General features: G+C 35.7%; 1 protein-coding gene and 1 non-coding gene across 2 annotated transcripts in view; both read left to right on the top strand.

Moving 5' to 3' along the window:
* Positions 1-18796, top strand: part of CCDC178 (coiled-coil domain containing 178) — a 149972-nt gene that overhangs the window by 18425 nt on the left and 112751 nt on the right. Inside the window, 6 exon segments of the mRNA XM_066184002.1 lie at positions 1380-1482; positions 1485-1533; positions 9150-9210; positions 9212-9311; positions 12590-12681; positions 12790-12926. Coding sequence (XP_066040099.1) covers positions 1380-1482; positions 1485-1533; positions 9150-9210; positions 9212-9311; positions 12590-12681; positions 12790-12926 — 542 coding nt within the window.
* Positions 15849-15919, top strand: TRNAG-CCC (transfer RNA glycine (anticodon CCC)). Its single transcript has one exon. It is a non-coding gene; the product is annotated as a tRNA-Gly (tRNA).

Consider the following 18796-nt stretch of genomic DNA (forward strand, 5'->3'; position numbering starts at 1 on the left):
AGAACAAAGTTGCAGGTAGCTTAAAATTGATTTTTAAAACTGAAGGGATACCATGTTACCTCAAGTTCAGATATTAGGAAAAAATATTATGTTTTCAATATATTTTCTCTAATACCTTTTAAGTAAAAATCTAGAGTGCAATCTCTTTTTCAAGGTACTTAGAGTCTAAATTGGTCCTTTTTTTGGTAAGTGATTCATAATGTTGTTTCTTTTAATTTGTTTTATTTTGAATTCAATTTTAGGGAACTCTGCAGTCGTGTCAAAATACTTCTGAAATGAAAAAGTTAATTGCCTGTTACACAAATACTGGAAGAACTATCATGAATTAGTTCTGAGTTATGAAAGACATTGCCATTCTATCAGTGCTATATGTTTGAAATTCTAACTAAAAATCAAGTTGGTAACATTTTTTTAAAGTTGTATCTCTTTTTTTCATGTTAATGTCCTAAAATATATTACATGCAGCTAAAATATTGAGATGTACTGAAATAAAACTCATGAAATAAACTTACAATATTTTTGAAGGCTATGTTAAACTTCTCTTTTTTTCCAGACGGTTTTCTTTTATTTTCTTTCCAAAAAATGTCACCACATATCACAAGAAGATAGGGTTATTGTTACTGTATTTATTTATCTTTATATATATGTATTTGTCTTATTTATATGTTTCATTTCAACAGAATTTTTAAATGTCAAGTAAATGATCTATGACTTTTATTGTGCTCTGATTTAACTGTTTGTTACTCAGGTTTGGGGTTTCCTGCCATGATCTTAAAAAAGCAGCTGATACTTAGTTACCTTTGCAATTAAAATAATAATTTAATTTTGAATCTCTATTTTTTAATAATCCTAGTTTAAACAGTGAAGTTAAGCTAGATTCTCATAAAGATTCTATATCATGTTATTAGTTTGTATTTGTAATATTTTAAAAAGCAGAGACAACACAGATGCATATCTCTATTTGAGAGCTGTTACAAATGGAGTGCCCTAATATTATCTATCCCATTAAAAAATATGGTCATTGTGTTGTCTGCAAAGGCTGCACAGCCTCTAAGAGATGTTTCAGTAATGATTTTGTCAGGTTATTGAGTGAAACCTCAGTGGCTTCTTTGCACATTATTTCTTTCTTTCTGCTCCAGAGGTCACTATCTTCCCATGAAAGTAGCCACCTTTTCAAAATAACTCCAAAATTCTGTGACAGAATAAAAATCCTCTTGCTAACATTTCTTTAAATTATGCAATTTTACAACACAGTCTGTTGTCTTTCCCTGGCACTTCAACTTTAAACATCAATTTTTAAACTGACAAGGATCAGACAAATCTTGGAATTGTTTTCTATTTCAAACATTATATATGCTTTTTAATATCAAATCTTTAAGAAAACTTGTTTTCTGACATCAAAAATATACAGTGAAGTTCATTGCAAACTCATAGCAACACAAAAGACAATGAAAAGAATTGATGAAGAATCTGAAAAAAAGATGCATGTGTGTATGAGAAAATTAAATATGCTGATATGCTATTGAGTCAATAGAAATAAGAGCTATCCACTATGGCATTATAATTTCCTGTTGGTTTTAATAGTGGCAATCAAACTATAGAAAATTTGCTTTTAGAAATTATTTTAAATTCTCTTGGTTCTTCAATTAAAATAATAGAATTATACATAATTTTTCTTAGCTTGCATTAGCAGAATTAGGAACACATGATGTCCTGAATTATATCCAAATATAAAATTCCATGAATCAACTCCTAAAGCGTGCCATTTTGCCTCATATTGCTTGCTTATGAATTTTTAATCCTTTTGACAGGACGTTTTGCTCTCATTCTTATTCACTGCACAAATTACTGGAATTTATCATATTACATTTTCTACCTTTCTTTTTTTTAACAAACCAGCAAAATTACTTTATTGGATTGGTACCTTCCATATGGCAGTGACTTATGTTGGAGTTTCCTTGCTGTACCCTCTTGTCAAGTTATTAACCCCTGCATTATCAAGTAGAGCTATAGTAACAATTGAACACCACCAATGCCCAGTAACTGACAAGTAATCCTTCCTTTCTATCTTTGAATAAACAAAGAGTCAGCACCAAGAAAAACTGTGCCAAAGAACAAGAATATCAAGTATTTGATATTTGGTAGGAGGCTACACTTGACTTTGCTGCATATGCCCATGGCTCATTGCCAGCTTTTATCTGGCAAAGTAGCAAGTGACACAGTGGCCTTTTCTTTTTCACTTGAGATGAGGAAAGCTCCCAGGGATAACTGAAAGGCAGCAATAAATTTCTGAAATATCTTGAGTGGCTGTAACAGACACTTCGGTACCACAGCCATGTGACAGCACCTGCTCTTCAAAAGCAGGTATTTTAAAAACTGTGCATGGTAATTATGGAGTATATAAATTTCATAGTAAGTCATTAAATTTGGTCCATCTTATTCATTCAGAAATACCTGGGTTCACTAGGAATTTATATTCCAGTTTCATAATTCAAGCTGTACTCTGCACTACCTGAGTTGAGTCAGCATCAACTCTCTGGAATACCATTGTTCTGGTATTCCAGAGACTTGGTGTTAAAAAGTGCCTCATGTACGGCAGGGATTGAAAACCTGTCCTGCTCACTGGTGCTTTATTCAAGGCACTAAGACTAAAGCTAATGGTTGAGTTGTATGTACAAACTGGTGTCCTTGGTAATCTCATTTCAGTAAATGTCAATTTCCCATCTAGCACTATCATTTCAAGGGATTTCCAATCTCCCGTTCCCTGTTTCTTCTAAAGGATCATTTTCATTTGAAGTCAGTATAGACTTGACCTCATTAGTTTATGCAAGAGCTGTAAAGGAGCATTTACAGGGCTGAAGAAATATTTCTTGTTACCAAATTTCATATTTTCTAAAAAAATGATGACTTTAAAGTGTGTGTGTGTTATCTGCAGATCCATTTATCATCTCAGGTTACTGCCATGTCCCTTCAAAATGAAGACACTGAAATTCTCTTACTACAGGATCTCTGTTTCCATACACTGATTCATTCAGCTCACAGGAAGTACTCTGAATAGAACATACTGATGTTTTGTAGAGGAGATAATTTGTAGAGGAGAATTCTATTTATTGGGCTAACAGTGGAATTTCATGAAGTTCCTGGCAAGAGCATTGTATTCCTCAGAGAGATGGGCTGCCTGTGTCTGCAGGACAACTGGGTGATCCCACAACGCCGTGACAGTCTTTATGCATTTAAGTATGTCTGTGAACTACAAGAGCTACTCTTAGCACCAGCACAGGTGTAATACCTGTAAGAGCTTTTATTCACTTCTGCTCAGTGGATGCCTCTTTGCCAAAGATCATTGTCATCTGTGTATACCTAAGGATCTTATGCCACAGGCCAACCCGTCTCTGCCAAGGAATCACTGAACTCCAGAGGTTGTTACTAGCAGAAATAAACTTTGTAATTTTCATTGTTTAAAGCCAGCAGCACAGGGCCAGACATTCTAAAAAGACAAAAAGTAAGCAATGTGAAAAACTGATTGTCATGGTTTAGCCTGAGTAGGTACCTGAGCCCCACACAGTGTCTCACTCACTTCCCCTGAGCCAGGATGGAGTGGAGAATCAGAAGGGTAAAAGTGAAAAAGCCACTGGTGGAAAGAAAGACAGTTTAAAAGAAAAAGAAGCAGCCATATACACAAGGAAAACAAAGCAAGAAATTAATTTGCCACTTCCATGGGCAGGCAGGTGTTCAGCCATCTCCATGAAAGCTGGCCTCCATCACATCTGACAGTTGCTTGAGAAGGCAAACACCATCACTGACAAACAACCCCTTCCTCCCTGCAACTAGATTTGCTGAGCCTGATGCCATGCAGTGTGGGATATCCCTTTGGTCAGTTGGGGTCGGCTGTCCTGGCTGTCCCCCCCTCAACTCCTTGTGCACCCCTAGCCTGCTTGCTGGTAGGGTGAGGTGCAGAAAAGGGCTTGACTCTCTGTAAGCCCTGCTATTGGCCCTGTGTGGAAACAACACCATTTCCAGCACAACACCACAACATAACATCATACCTGGTACTATGAAGAAAATTAACTGGATCCCAGCCCAAACCAGTATACTTACACACCGCCCTTTGTAATGCCTGCCTTCAGTGTGTGAAATCTCTTTTGTAGGCTTGTCTACCATGAAGTGCAAAACAAAATCTTCAAGTAACTGGGAGAGTAGAGGGTACCATGAGTGACATTTTCATTTGATGTACAAAATAAAAGAATTATTATTTGATTTAAACTGTACGTAAACTTCTTTAGTAAGATTTGTTTGAATAAAACAAGACACACAGCGGGATTTGGGAGTAAGGTATCCCAATCACCTCTGTGAAAGGACCCACTCTCAGAGACACATAAAGAAGAGGTCGTAGTAGCCGTAGACATTTTCTCTTGGTTTAAAATTTTCAGTTCTTCAAGAAATTATTGGAATTAATAACTGTGATTGTTTTTCTTACTGTTTATGGTACTCTAAATGCCATAGTTAAGAGATGCACCTGATTAAAATAATGTGAGTTGGTTGTTTCATTTTCAGTTTGTTTAGATTACAAACATCAGCAACTTTATTCCAAAAACTGTTTAGTACTCAGGACCTTGAAACACCTCTTTTAGTCCCAGGGGAGTACTTGCTGCCTCCATCAGAATCTTAGAAGTTACTTAGCCTTGAAGCAGAAAGTAATCCTGACTTTTGAAAAACGCAGCACTCTTACAGTATATTTTGACCTAGGTATTATCAACATCAGGAACTTATTTCTTTGGCTAATATGGCTGGTGCTTTTGATGTCTGCTATTCAGGGAGATCTGTGCTTGCAAGTCAGAGCAGAAACCTCTCTGACACATTCTTAAACAAGAGAAGGTTGCTTAGATGCACTAATCCCATTTCTGTAAGATATCACATCACCATGGATCTCTTTGTCGTTGGCACTAAAGAGCGGAATTAAAGAAGGATCTCAGCTCTCCCTGTAATAAGTTCACCCCCAGTATGGAAGCAGGAGGCATCTTGATAACATGCATTCACTCAATGATGCTGCTGTTTGAGGAGTTCTGGCCTTGCACTCGTAAAGTGTCAATGCACTTGTAATATGATCCAAACTGTCCATGCCTCAGGAAGGATGAGTCAGTATAGGATCAAAAAATGTATTTTTCTCTAAGATGGGTAGCTTAGCAATACTGGAGATCTAAGTGTCTCTCTCTGACTTGTTTCGCTTTTCACCATGTCTAATTTTTTTTTCCTATTTCGATGCTAATCTTTACAGTGAATTTCTAAGTCTCGGTTTTATTGAGTCAGGATAATTTTGACATTATACTAGTGATAATTTTCTAATTATATCTTATTACCTCTAAGGTAGATCCACAGTCAACACATTTGTTTTTAGTTAACTAAGATTTAACTTCTTAATATCAGAACCTAGTTTACACTCTGAAAAGAATATTAGTATCTGAAAAATAAAGTTGTCATCAGATATTTAGCTAAAGTGTTTTATTACACAAAACCTGAGATCAGAATTTTGTAATAACACTTGGAAAAGCTGTTGTGACTTCTGAAAATTGCCACATAATTCTCCAATTAATATCACCATGTATGTATGTCTAAGCGAAAGAAGAGGTGTGTGAAGAGTATGAAATAATACTTGTTTTTAGTGTATATGAGCCTGGGAATTCAAGCTCCACAATGTCTTCATAATGTTTGGAATTTTAATTATTGTTTAAATATGTATATGGAGATGATCTGATCAAATACTCATTAACTCCTTTGTGGGTTCCAGCTGAGAGAAATCAGAAAGCACGGACCTTGATTCCCTAAACTGTTAAGTTCATTGCAAACCTCATGTTGATTTTAATTACGGTAAAGATCAGGTACTGAGTAAGATGTATTACCAAAATGTCATGTGATTTATTACTATGCATTCAGATACTCTGATTATAGTAACTGTTGCTAGAGGTGATTTTATCATGTAACACCAGAAAAAAATATTGTTAAAAATATATTTTTTCTTATTTTCTTTCTCTTTTATTTTTACTATTCCATCATATACATACTATTAAACTTCATTCCTTATTGATTTGTACTAATAGAGTGTGATCAGCAGCTATTCAGTTTCCTCCAGTTGTAGGCAAATTGCTGTAGTTTAAGAACTGAAGCCTTAAGGTGTGTGCAATAATACTTCTGTGTATTGTCAACTTTCTTCACTAGGTTATATTCTCTGTGACTTTTGGCTTCTTCTTTGTTCATTATTCCTTTCTTTTTCAAAAGCAATTTTCATTGTTTTCAATGTACTTTAAGAAGAATTCTGTATTTTAGGACCTTTCTAAGATGCCTTATGATTTATTTTCATTTTTGTGATATAGTTTTCTGAAATGGATTGAAAGGTAATACAAAGAGTATTCCAACTTAAGCCACAACACTGATTTTAAGAGGGATGTATTACTCTCATTTCTTATTCTAATATTTTCCATCCCATTTCTAGCTTAATTTAACTGTCTTCTTTAACTCTGCTAAATGTTGAGTAGACTTTCTGGGTGTTTGTGGAAATATATTAACATTTCTCTCAAATAGAAACAGTGAATTTAGAATTTTAAGATGTGCCTAATTTCTCTGATCTTCTACTTCGAGTTTGGACACAAAATGGTATGTACTGTTTTATTCCCCAGTTGCTTAGTTTGTCCTGAAATTTTTCTGAAGTTTTTTAGCTTGTTTTGACCTTTCCTGCTGTAATCATATTATCATAATTTTAATTTCACTACTCCTGTCCTTTCAAATAATTTGTAAATATATCAAAACAACAGATATGGGTTTTTGAGATAGCATCCTCCAACCTATTTTTCAATGAAGATTGAGCATCTGATCCTACTTTTTCATTTTTTATTAATATTGGAATTTTTTCATCTTGCCTTGTGACACTTCACTTTTTAAAGGGTTTTTTTGTGCAAGATTTTGTTCAGTTCCCTCTAAATTGTCATTGTGTCACAGCTGTTAGCTTGATTAGTAGTTGTAGGGTGGCGTGGAAAGTTTTCCTGGGGTTTTTGGTAGTCTTGGTGGAAATTGGGGTGCTTGAGATTGTTTCGTGTGCAAGAAAGGAAGTGCGGTGTTTTCCTGTAGTTAACATTTGTTCTGAGATGCTTTTAAATGTCTTTGTTCTTTTGTCTTTTAAAAGAAGTCACTATATAAGTAAAATCCCCTTGATAATGGCAATAGGTAAATAATATCAAAATTAATCATCTGTACTGACAGAAGTATGCCATGTGTGTTTTCTGTTTCCCCTAGATATATGATTTCCTTTTCATGTCACGTGACAGTGACTTGGACTCTTGTGCATCCTGTAACCTGTTTTGCATGACTGTAAATTAAACTGGAAATGTTAATGATACTGGTTGTTTTAGGAATATCAGCATTTTCAGGAAAAAATCAAGTAGAAATCTCTTTTTTCTATCCCTCAGTGAAGCAGTTATTTTCGGCTTTTTAGGAGATTTGATTTTTTTGGGTTTTTTTTAGTTTGTTGGTTGGGGGTTTGTTTTGTTTTTGTTTTTTATTGTGTATTTTAATTTTTTTTTTTTTTTTTTTTGCAGCTATTTGCTCAACTGGTAATTAAAGTCGTGCTTACATTACAGAGGGAGTAGATCCCTTCAGCTGCCATCTGAGGAGGACTAGAATAACGTAGACTTGATAGGCATGAGAAAGACAGATTTGTGGTGGCATAGACTTGAAAGACTGCTCTGCAGTTCATACTCTTTTCTTTATGTTCAGTGCCATCACTGAGAAAATGATGAAGATTGCAGGAAACTGAAAATACTGAGGCTGTTATAAATCAGGCGGCACAGTCTGTGGCTTGCACACACGCATTGTGGCTGATGGTGCTGTAATTTTTCATGACAGCTGCGACTCAGAAAGTTGTAGCTGATAGGCAATATGAGAAGAAAATTAAAGACTATGACTGTTACATGTCTGTTGTTAGAAGAGTGCCAAATACTATTTCTATGTCTCTTTCATGGGTGGTGGGACCTAAGGAAGTTGAAATTGCTGGGCTTCAAGCTCGTGCTGTACACAGCTTGGGACACCTTCCAAGGTAAGCCTTTAGTTCAGCATTAGATGGAATCTTGGAAGAAAGTAAATGAAGAATGTCTCTTAAGCAATCTTGCAGAAAAGGCTCTTAGTGATGAAGCATCTTTATGATTGTTTTCTCTTGCCTTATTGCAGGGTTTTTGGGTTATACTGCAATAGTTGTCTCCAAAACTCAGGTACTGTTGATCTTAGTTCTGCAGTGGTGGATTTATTTTACAACATAAGACAACTTTGGAATATGTTATTGACCAGAACAGTTCTCTTGACAGCATGGAGGAAACTTTTATTCTGCCTGCTGAAACAGTAATAAAAATAATGGACAAACACCAGCAGCCATTGCAAAAATTTTACCTGATATGCCTGTATTTCTTTTGCCTTTTTGTCAAATCCATTCACAAATGTAAAAAAGGGCATTTTTGCAGCCTATAATGAGGCCTATAACCATGTCTCATGGGAGTGTTTTCCTGGCAATTATTGTAGTTATTAGTATCTTGTTCTGTAATTATGGCAAATTTTTCTTTCTGTAATGCTCTTAAATATGCTATTCATAGTGAAAGTGAAGTCCTTAACCTCCTCCTTTGACCTTGCTTTCAAGTTCCTTTTAGCATGAACAATTGATGCCAGGGAAAAACTTAATTCACAAATTAACATTTGTCCACAAAACTGCAGTGCAGTGGGTTGATTAAGTGAGGATGGCTCTGAAGCAGATTCAGCCACTAGCAGAGTGCTGATTCCTATTTTGTTTGATTGATGTGTGAGGTATGAAACAAAGCCTTGCCTTTAACTACTCCAGTGCCTGCTCAGAGGTCCAATTAGAAGTTGTAAGTTGGCAGGCTTTAAGTGTGAGTGAACTGGTAGCATGGGTAGTTTTGTTACCTGGCTGAAATTGCATGAACTTCCCACCCAGGGTGGATATTTTGAAATTATCTCATGCTTACCTGTTCAAGGAACGTAGTAGAGAATCAAAATAAATCTTTACTAATTCAGATGTACTTTATATTTTCCTTTATGGAGAGGGACTACTTTGGAGCATTTCCAAATAAATGGATTCACTTTGTGTGTATTTCTATTAGGAATGAGTTAAGGCATTCTGAATTTATTTGGACCAAATACTGTATGAAGTTAAAAGAAAAAAAAAGAGAAGATTATAAAGGATGAAGAACACCTTGAGGAGTTAGTGAAGCAAAAAGCAAAAATCCAGGAAGATGCAAAATGTTGGAACAGCAAAGTGAGTCTTGAATATTTATAAACAAGCAAGTAAATTATTATCTTTTATTGAAAAGTACGTGAATGCCTGAATATTTTGTATGCTTAAGAGTTAAGATCCTCTGTAAGAGTAAAAATATAAATACGGATTTTAAAATAAGAAGTGGTAGGTTCTGTAGAACTCTCTTGTTCATTATTTTTTTTAATATTATTTTTCTGCTTTAATTACTAAAAATATCATTGGCATCTTACAGTTCCATAAGTGACCTGGATATTTTTTGGTTTTGGACACATATCTGCCTAGTATTTCTTATCTTCTTGAACCATCTGGGATAATGTATGCAGGCAGTGGGACAGCATAATGTCCTCTGAAGTTAGCAGATTTTTTAACCTGAGATGACGTGACACACTTTTACATCATGTGTAATGATATCCTATTTAACTTAAAATTTCCCTTTTTTCTGCTATATTTGCCTATAATTCATTTTGAAACCTTGTACTTTGTAGTCTAAAATCTGAACTGTTGTTCCTCACAGAGCCTGACTGTGAGTTTTCAGTTAATTGACAACTCCTGTGGAAGCAGTAGAAAATGCCTAGACCAGGATTTAGATGCCCACAACAGAACCTCTGATTTTTTTGACGTTTGTGTTTATATATGTGTATGTATACAAATGTAAATAAATATGAAAATCATTCTCTTGTACATGCTCAGTACCATTGTGTATTGTCCATCGTCATAACTAGGTCTTGCTAAAGATCTAGTGGAATCCAGAATATCCATGGTGAATTTCTGAGAAGCTGAATGTACCAAGCGTGCCCAGAATTAAAACAAAACTCCCCAAAGTAGCCCCCCTGCAAAAGCAAAGATACAATCCTATTACAGACACCAATGGACTTTTATTCTAGCTGCGTATTAAAGATTTTTTTTCCTATTACTTGTGCCAGAAATTGCTACCAACAGATTTTGAGAACACGACTATATTCAAATAGAGCCAATACTTATTAATAAGACTTCTTTTGTCCTTTTATTTTTCTTTCTGCATATATTTCCGTCTCGGTTTGATGACCAGACATACCTCAGCAGGTACTACCTGGTTATTAAGACCAAAGCAGGACCAAGACAGACATGCACAACAGGGATAAGGTGGAGCAAGGAACTGCTCTTTTAGGTGACCACCTAAAGGTGATCCAAGTTAAGATTAGCGAAAAGCTGATTTGCTATTTCCAATTTCCTTCAAAAACATGGCTAAATCAACAAACTGAATACATGTTTATAAATAATAGTGGATATTCACAGAGCTCAAAGTTATTCTTCTGATCATCATAGAAATATTTCAGAAGTAATTTATATATTTTGGACATCAGGAAAATATTGTGACTGTTTTCAGTGGCTTCAGTGGGGTTTGAATCTAACCAAATTAGAACATGAAAATTGTCACATACACCAATAAGTTTGAAGACAGAATAAGTGATGTGAACTAATGTTTTTCAGCATTGTTTTTCCTAGCTCTTTTTTCTTGTGTTAATTCATGCTGATTTTAAATTTTATATGTGATCTATTAGGAGTGTTACAACTTTTGACACTGTAAGGACAACTCTGGATTTTCTTTCTATTACGCTACTCAGATTTACATTACAAAAGGTATCTGTTTGGATTAAACCTATTTTTTGTGTCTACATGGGCTTTGTTTTTCAAAGATTAGAAGCAACCCTTCTTATGAAATTGTTCTCATACTTAACTATTATTCGTTTATTCTTTTGTCTTCATTAATTACCTGCATAGTGTGACACTATTTCAAGTAATTCCTGTCAAAATGTTTGCTCTAAAAGCCTTGAAAGCAGGAAAAACATTTCTGAATAATGTTTTTCCTATGGAGTAGCAATTTAAAAACTAGGACATTTTGCTTATACTTAATCGGTTGGGGCTTTTTTCCCCCTGGAGATATAGCCAACTCTTTTTCTTTCTCAGACTTCACCCAAACTATATTTAGAATCATAGAGTGGTTTGGATTGGAAGGGACCTTAAAGATTAAATAGTTCCAGCCCCTTGCTGAGGGCAGGGACACCTCCCACTAGTCCAGGCTCCTCAAAGCTCCATCCAACCTGGCCTTGAACATTTCTAGGGTTGGGGCATTATATTACTCAGAGTATTTCATTGAGAGGCTTAACAATTTGGGTTTTTATCTCCTCTTTCTAGGTTAGCAAAGGTGCTTCATCACATTTTTTTCTCAGATCATTTACAATTCCTAACCTTTCAGGTTAGGACTTTCAGTTCCCAACAATTTAGGAAGCCATCCAAGGAAAATTGCCAGAACCCTAGAGAACCACAGAGAAATACAACAGAGCTGTGACATTCTGGTCAAGATAACCAGTCCCTCCTTAGCTGCTGGGACATAGCCACAAAGGTTCTCATGTAAATCGATTCTTCATCAAATGCTTGAGATAACAGTGGGAAATTACATACCATTAAATGTACCTGCATCCTAATTCTGTCCTGATTTTCCCACATGTATTATTCACTAAGACTTTTATTATCAACCTTGGTACTACTAGACCAAAAAATATACTGGTTGTCTGGTTGTATTCCAGTTGGACTCCCATCGCTGTGTGAGTTGCATAGGTAAACTCTGCAGGGATGTGGTGATGTTTCAATTTCTGCAGAGGAAGGCCAGAGAAGGAAACAAAATTTATTAGGCTTCATGTGAACAGTTATGCCTTTATCCATCTAAAGCCACTTTAAATGATTTCCTTATCCGGTAGATGTTTGCTTCCCCATTTTTCCTTAAGCTCCAGTGATTGATCCATCATTGATTTGAACAGAGAAGTTATGGATTCTCCATCCCTGAGAGTGTTCAAGGCCAGGTTGTATGGGGCCTTGAGTGACCTTATCTAGTGGAAGGTATCCTTTTCTGTGGCAAAGTGGGTTGGAAGCAGATGACCTTTAAGGTCCCTCCTAACCCAAACCATTCTGTGATTCTATGAATCTCTGCATGATTCAAATGAAGGGAGATATTGAGATATTAAGGAAAATCTTAAGGCTGAGAAAACTTAAGATATTCTGCTTAGTTATACCACATATGTAATACGTGAATTATCAGGCTGTGAGTGTGCCCTCACTGAGACTGTGAAGATTAAAGATTCTGCTAGGATGCACTGCATGGGCAATGCATACTCTAGTATAAAACATCCATAATTTCTCTTTAATAGTCATCCTTTTAAATTTATTTTTTTAAAATATTGTTTCATTATCACAAAGAAACATGAGAAATTTGTATTGCTTACTTTGCAAAATATTTTTATGTAGAATATTTGAATAACAAAATAGCAGCCCAGGTGGATGAGAATGTAAAATTATCAGGTGCTGCTTCTTAAACGATAAAAACTGTGGAAGAAACAGTACTTTTTTTTTCCCATGTAAATGAATTAAAAATACTTGCATACTTGTGTCTTATGTGTTGGCCTGAAATAATTTCAGCTTATATTGAGATGTTTAATGTTCATTAGAAATCCATCAAGGAATGCAATCTCCTGGCCATAAATCAAAAGATTCTAAATATTAATGAAGCATTGGAGAGTTTGAAATGTAAAAATTAAGAACATGAGAGGGAAAATAGAGAATTTATGCAAAAAATAAGAAATAGGTTATGACAGCAATAAAAATATAGGAAAACTTCCCTACAAAATGAACCTTACTTTTATTTTAAGTCTGCCTGTAACATCACATTTCAAGAATTTTGAATTGTTTCAGGCTGAAATTTATCAGCTAACTTTTTTGATTTTACTTGAAAGAAAAGCAGCTAAAATTATGCAAAAAGAAAATACATACCTTGAAAATGAGGAAGATTTTGAATTTTTTTTTTTTGATAACAGAAACCTCAGTCCCCAAAACATTTTGGTAAAAGCTTTTATGATTTTTTAAAATTTATGATGGTTATAAACACAGAATCTGAAATACTATTTTTCTCTGTTTTCTGTGAAATCTTTTAAGATCTGCACATATATTTTGTAGCTTTTCAGTTTATTGATTCTAAATATCTATGCTTTAAACAATACGGTGCATAATATTCGCAATGCAGAAAAAAATCACATTTTCTTAGTTCCCTCTTCCTTTGAACTCTACTTGTATGCTGGTTTTATTTATCTGACAGGTTATCTTCTTTATCCCCCAGAAACTTTGAATCTTATCGTCTGGTTTCAACAAAGTAATCTGAAAAAGAAGTTATTGAAAATAATTAGATTCTTGCAAGTTTTGTAGAAATTGATGACTGAGTTGAATAAACACATCCTGTCAGCATGAAAACATTCCTTACTATATCCCAAAAATGCCATACAAGATGTTTGGGAAAAGGGAGGGGATAAAAAGATGAAAGAAAGGAGGAGTTACGTCCAGAGTCCTTATTAATGCTCCAAGTCAGAGCTCATACCTTAACACACCAATGTAAATCAATGATGGGACGCAAATGGGTAATAAACCAGGCTTCATTAGTTCTGAAGTTGATGGAACTACTTATTGGGATTATTAGAACATTTTAAAATTAGTGACAACTTTCCAAATTTATTATTTTCAATTTCATTGATATTTTTCTTGATCAACAGAATTTTTATTTCATCCTACCTGTATTAATGGAAGAGATCTTACCTGTTTTGGAAGCATTAACTGATGAACTGAAAGAGGAAACTCAGGTTTGTAAGAATTTGTAAGACAAATAGAGAGAATCAGGATTGAGAGGTGAGTTCTCAGTAATCAGATTTGAGAAGCATTGAGACCATGTTGTACACTAAAACTTTACAGAGATCACAGAAAGACTGGGGACATTCACAAGATAAATCTGTGGAGTATTGGCTTTTTCATATATAATTAGTATTGCTGTGAGTGTATCCTGGTCATTGTCCTTCCACATGTTTGGGAATTCAAGAGGTGCATGCAAAAGTTCAGATTCAAGTCCCAGAGAATGACAAATTATGAAAAGTCCCCAGTAGTGAGGGATTACAAGAGTTCTATTTATATCTTCAAAGGATGATCTGAAACCATCCTTTGAGAAGGAAATATCTTTTCAGACTGCCATTTAGTCTAGTTATGGGAACTAATGAATGTAAGCTAAACGTAATACTCAGTTCAGAAGAAATGCATTCTACATCTTACTGTAGTGTAAAAACACGATTCTTCTGATACAATCCCAGATTTCTGTTTATTGCTTTCTTTTTATAATTTAACTTCTAAATGGACTTTCTGGAATGCTATTTTATGGAACCCCTACATTTTCTCAATTCTACTTTCAAAACCACCAACCTAATATATTAGATCTTTAGGAAGAAAGAAATTGCGAATCTCTCTTAAAAATTAGAAGTTGTGTCCATTCCTCCTATGTGTTACTGAGCGCAAGGTCAAAGAGTGAGGGTTAAAATTTCCTTTTATCTTTTCTGGAGTGATTGACTGAATGAGAAATTTGTTTTAAACAAAGGTTGTAAATAAACATAGTTGGGGAGTTATGGTTAAGTGCTATGAGAGAGGCAGGATATTTGGTTCTGCTCAGAAACCTTTAAATTCTTTGGTCTGCCACTAATTTCTTCCTTTGTGTTACCTTTCCTTCTTTTTAGGTTAGGTATCTTGAATGAAAGAAGGGGAGGAAAAGTGCATTTAACCTGATATTGACTCAATTCCCATGAAGACTGAATATACCTTACGGATACTATTCAATCAGGAAATCTCAGGTCCTCATGCTATGTACTGTTGCTAAATGCATGAAATCTCTGGAAAAAAATCTAATTATTTAATTAATTTAAAATTAATACTAAATAAGTTGATTTCAAAAATTAAACACTTAATATGCTTCTCAAATGGGCCAGAGTTCCTGAGTAAGGTGCAGGAGTTATGATAAAAGTTTCAACACCTGTACATGAAGTGGAGCATGGAACACATTGCAACAAAGAACTTCTTTCAACTGCAGTCCACTTGCTTTTCTGCCTGGAATATTCATGTTTTTCTTGCATCCATGCCTAAAGTACTTTGACTTCCAGAGTCATGTGCAGCCATGTATGCATCAAAACAATTTTGCTCCACATTAAGGCATAGGAAGTCAGAATGGAACAATTGTTGTTTGGTTCCTTTCATTTCTTTCCAGCTTCAGCTCACATTTGCTTACTCTGCACTGTTGAGCGGGATTACTGTCTTGGCTTTACTGTTTTCAAATTTAAGTCTTTTTATAGCCACAGATATTTTGGAAGCGATCTGTGAAGCCATTTAATCTTTTCCTTCACCAAAAGAAGACTGACTATTTATACACATTTTAAGAAAAAAACAGAAGACTTTTTTAGGGTTTTCCATGTTTAGTCTTTCAAAACTTCCCTAGGAAAAGGGAGTAATTGTCCAGTGACCTTTTATCAGTATTTTAGGATATGTGTTATGTTCTTCAGGTAATTTTTTTTTTTTTTGATAGAAAACTATTTCTGCCCAGTCTTTATTATGACCTGTCTCTAAGCCAGGATAACTGAGGTACTGGTTACTAGAACCCTTGGGATGGATTAGAGTAAAATAACTCTGAATGATTTGAGGTTGCAGGGAAGCACCAGTGGTGTAGTGGTATCATGCAAGGTTCCCATTCTTGTGACCTGGGTTCGATTCCCAGCTGGTGCATGGAAAATTCCCAGCTCCCAGCCTGTGCAGTGCCTTTAACACAGGTGAGACGTAATTCATCAAGGTATATATAGGCAATTTGTTTTGTTCTCTTCCTTTATGCTTTTTGTTTCTTGAATTTTGGGCAGGGTAGCTAAGTTGCAGTGGGCTTTATCTGTGTAATCCAACGGTGTAATTGAGTGGTATTTTAAGTTTGCTTCTGTTAAAACGTTCATTTCTACTTGAAAGTTTGCTTTTATGCAAATAAATTGTTTTACGTGACCTAAGAATCCTGGAGATAGTAACTTGTAATTTGAACTTATCAGTTGCATAACTAGCTAACATACCACTACACTGATATGTAATATCCTATATATGGCCATTTATCATAAAAAAGATGAACTGAGACTCTTTGACCAATTCAACACTTTCAGATAAAAGAGCTGTCCTTGACACTTTCTTCTCATCCAAAATTGATAGTTTTATATTATATTTGGGAAGAGGGGCCAAAAAAAGCTGTTTAGTATTCAAATATCATCTCCTTCAAACACAAGAGCCATCCATTCCAATGAGTAGGAAGTCAGGCAAAAATGCCAGGAGGCTTGCATGGATGAACAAGGAGCTCCAGGCAAAACTCAGATGCAAAAAGGAAGAATATAGAAGGTGGAATATAGAAAATGGAATCAGGGACAGGTAGCCTCAGAGAAATACAGCAACATTGTATGAGCGTGCAGAGATGCAGTTGGAAAAGTTGAAGCCAAAATGGAATTAAATCAGGCAAGAGATATCACCGACAACAAGAAGGACTTCTGTAAGTGCAGACATCATAAAAGGAAGACACAGAAAATGTGAGCCCATTGCTGCTTGTGGCAGAGAACCTGATGGCACAGGAAAAGGCTGCAGTACTAAATTCCTTCTTTGCTCCAGTCTGTTCTGCAAGGGAGCCTTCAGGAATCCCAGGGTCCCAGAGACCAGGGGGAAGGGCTGGAGAAAGGAATGCATACCCCTCATGGAAGGAAATCAAATCAGGCAGCACTTATTCAAACTGGACATTCAAAATTCCATGGGCCTTGATGAGATGCACCCAGGAGTGCTGAGGAAGATTTTGACTGGGAGAAGTGCTTCTGGACTGGAGGAAGGAAAATGTCACCCCTGTGTTCAAGAAAGGTGAGAAGGAGATACCAGGGAACTACAGGCTAGTCAGCCTTGCTTCAATCCACAATAAAGTGACAGAGCAGCTAATCCTGCAAAACATTTTCCAACCACATTTCATGAAGGCAAGAAAGTCATCATGAGTAGTGTGCATGGATTCACCAAAGAAACGTCGTGCTTGACCAGTTATCAAGCAGAAGTGACTGGCCTGGTAGACAGGGGGAGAACAGTGGATATTGTCTGCCTGGACTTACACGGTCTCCCATTGAGATCCTCATAGACAACCTATTGTGCCAAGGGCTAGATGAGGTGAATTGAAAATTAGCTGAATGGCCAAGCCCAGGGGGTGGTGCTCAGTGGCACAAGGTCAGTTTGGAGGCCAGTGTTGTGTGCTGAAATATTTATGCAAATGAATGTTCCACCATACAATCAGGGGAATCTTATGGTTAAATTATTTAAGGATTGTTAGTTATTAGTCTTAGAAATTAGGATTTTAGAGGTGATTCAGATAAAGCCCCTGCTTATTTGCTATCTTACATCCTCTTATTAAAATGTACTTATCAAATACCACTTAGGAGTCCAAGTGTACAATATCACCCATATGTCCCTTCTCCCATTCTAATTGAATCCTTCAGAAAACCTGATGAGTTTTGAGGCACTGCTGCCTGGTCATGCTGATTCCTCTCCTGTGCATCAGGTTTTCCATTTGGAAGAAAATCCTTTCTTTTATAGTAATTCAATAATTAATGAGTTATTCAATAACAGTTCAATAATATGAGATTGCTTCTTAGGACTTTACAGATTTTATCTGTTTAGGAATTTGGGTTCTTTTTCCCCCTGTCATATTTCGTTTTCTGAGTGTTCACAGTAAGTCTGTCTCTAAGATGTTCTGATCATCTCTTTGCCTTACTTTGTCTCTAGCAGAAGTCGTGTCAGATGTGTTTGAAAAACTACTTGGTCTATGTGTCTTCCAGGTTTTTCCGAATACTCTTATTTACCTTGCCTGATCACATTTTTATATTTGAATAAGCAAAGTTCAAGATCTTTTCTGTTTTCTTCTTTTAGACATATTTTCAACTTATTGTCTTGCTACTAATAGTTCCCCTTCTGTTAGTGATATTGTTTTTCTTTTGATATTTCCAAAGCATCCATCAATGCTTGGCTCGCATGTCTGTTAAGTCTCCAACATGGTATCTGTAAATAATCTCCCTTTGGCTTGAAAGTATTTTATTTTTAGATGTAGGATCATAAAGATTTTAATAAACTAATTTTTATAAAACCTTTATTCATTTTTTTTGCTACATTGTTACTTTTTAGATTTTTTTGTTCTTTAAGCTGTCTTTGCAAGTGTAGTGTGTTGACCCCAGTTGCATGTGAGGTGCCCACCAAGCCTCTCACTTCCCTTCTCAGTTGGACGGGGAGAGAAAATATAGCTTTGGGTTCATCAGCTGAGATAAGGATTGGGAAAGATCACTCACTGAACGCCATTGCAGGCTGAACAAGGAGATTTCAGTTGAATTTATTAACAACATAATCCCTACCAGGACACTGAGAAGTAAAATAAATCTTAAAAACACCTTCTCCCCATCCCTTCCTTCTTCTTGGATTAACTTCCTTCTTCCTTATGATTTTCCCTACCTTCTTCCCCAGAGGGGCACAAGGGGGTGGGTAATGGGAGATAAACTGTGGTCAGTTCATCACATGTCTCTGATGCTACTTCCTCCTCTGCAGGAGGACTCCTCACAT

This window comes from Chamaea fasciata, unplaced genomic scaffold (genome assembly GCF_029207755.1).
Source record: "Chamaea fasciata isolate MVZ Bird 193981 ecotype frontalis unplaced genomic scaffold, bChaFas1.0.hap1 SCAF_1, whole genome shotgun sequence".
Lineage (NCBI taxonomy): Eukaryota > Metazoa > Chordata > Aves > Passeriformes > Sylviidae > Chamaea > Chamaea fasciata.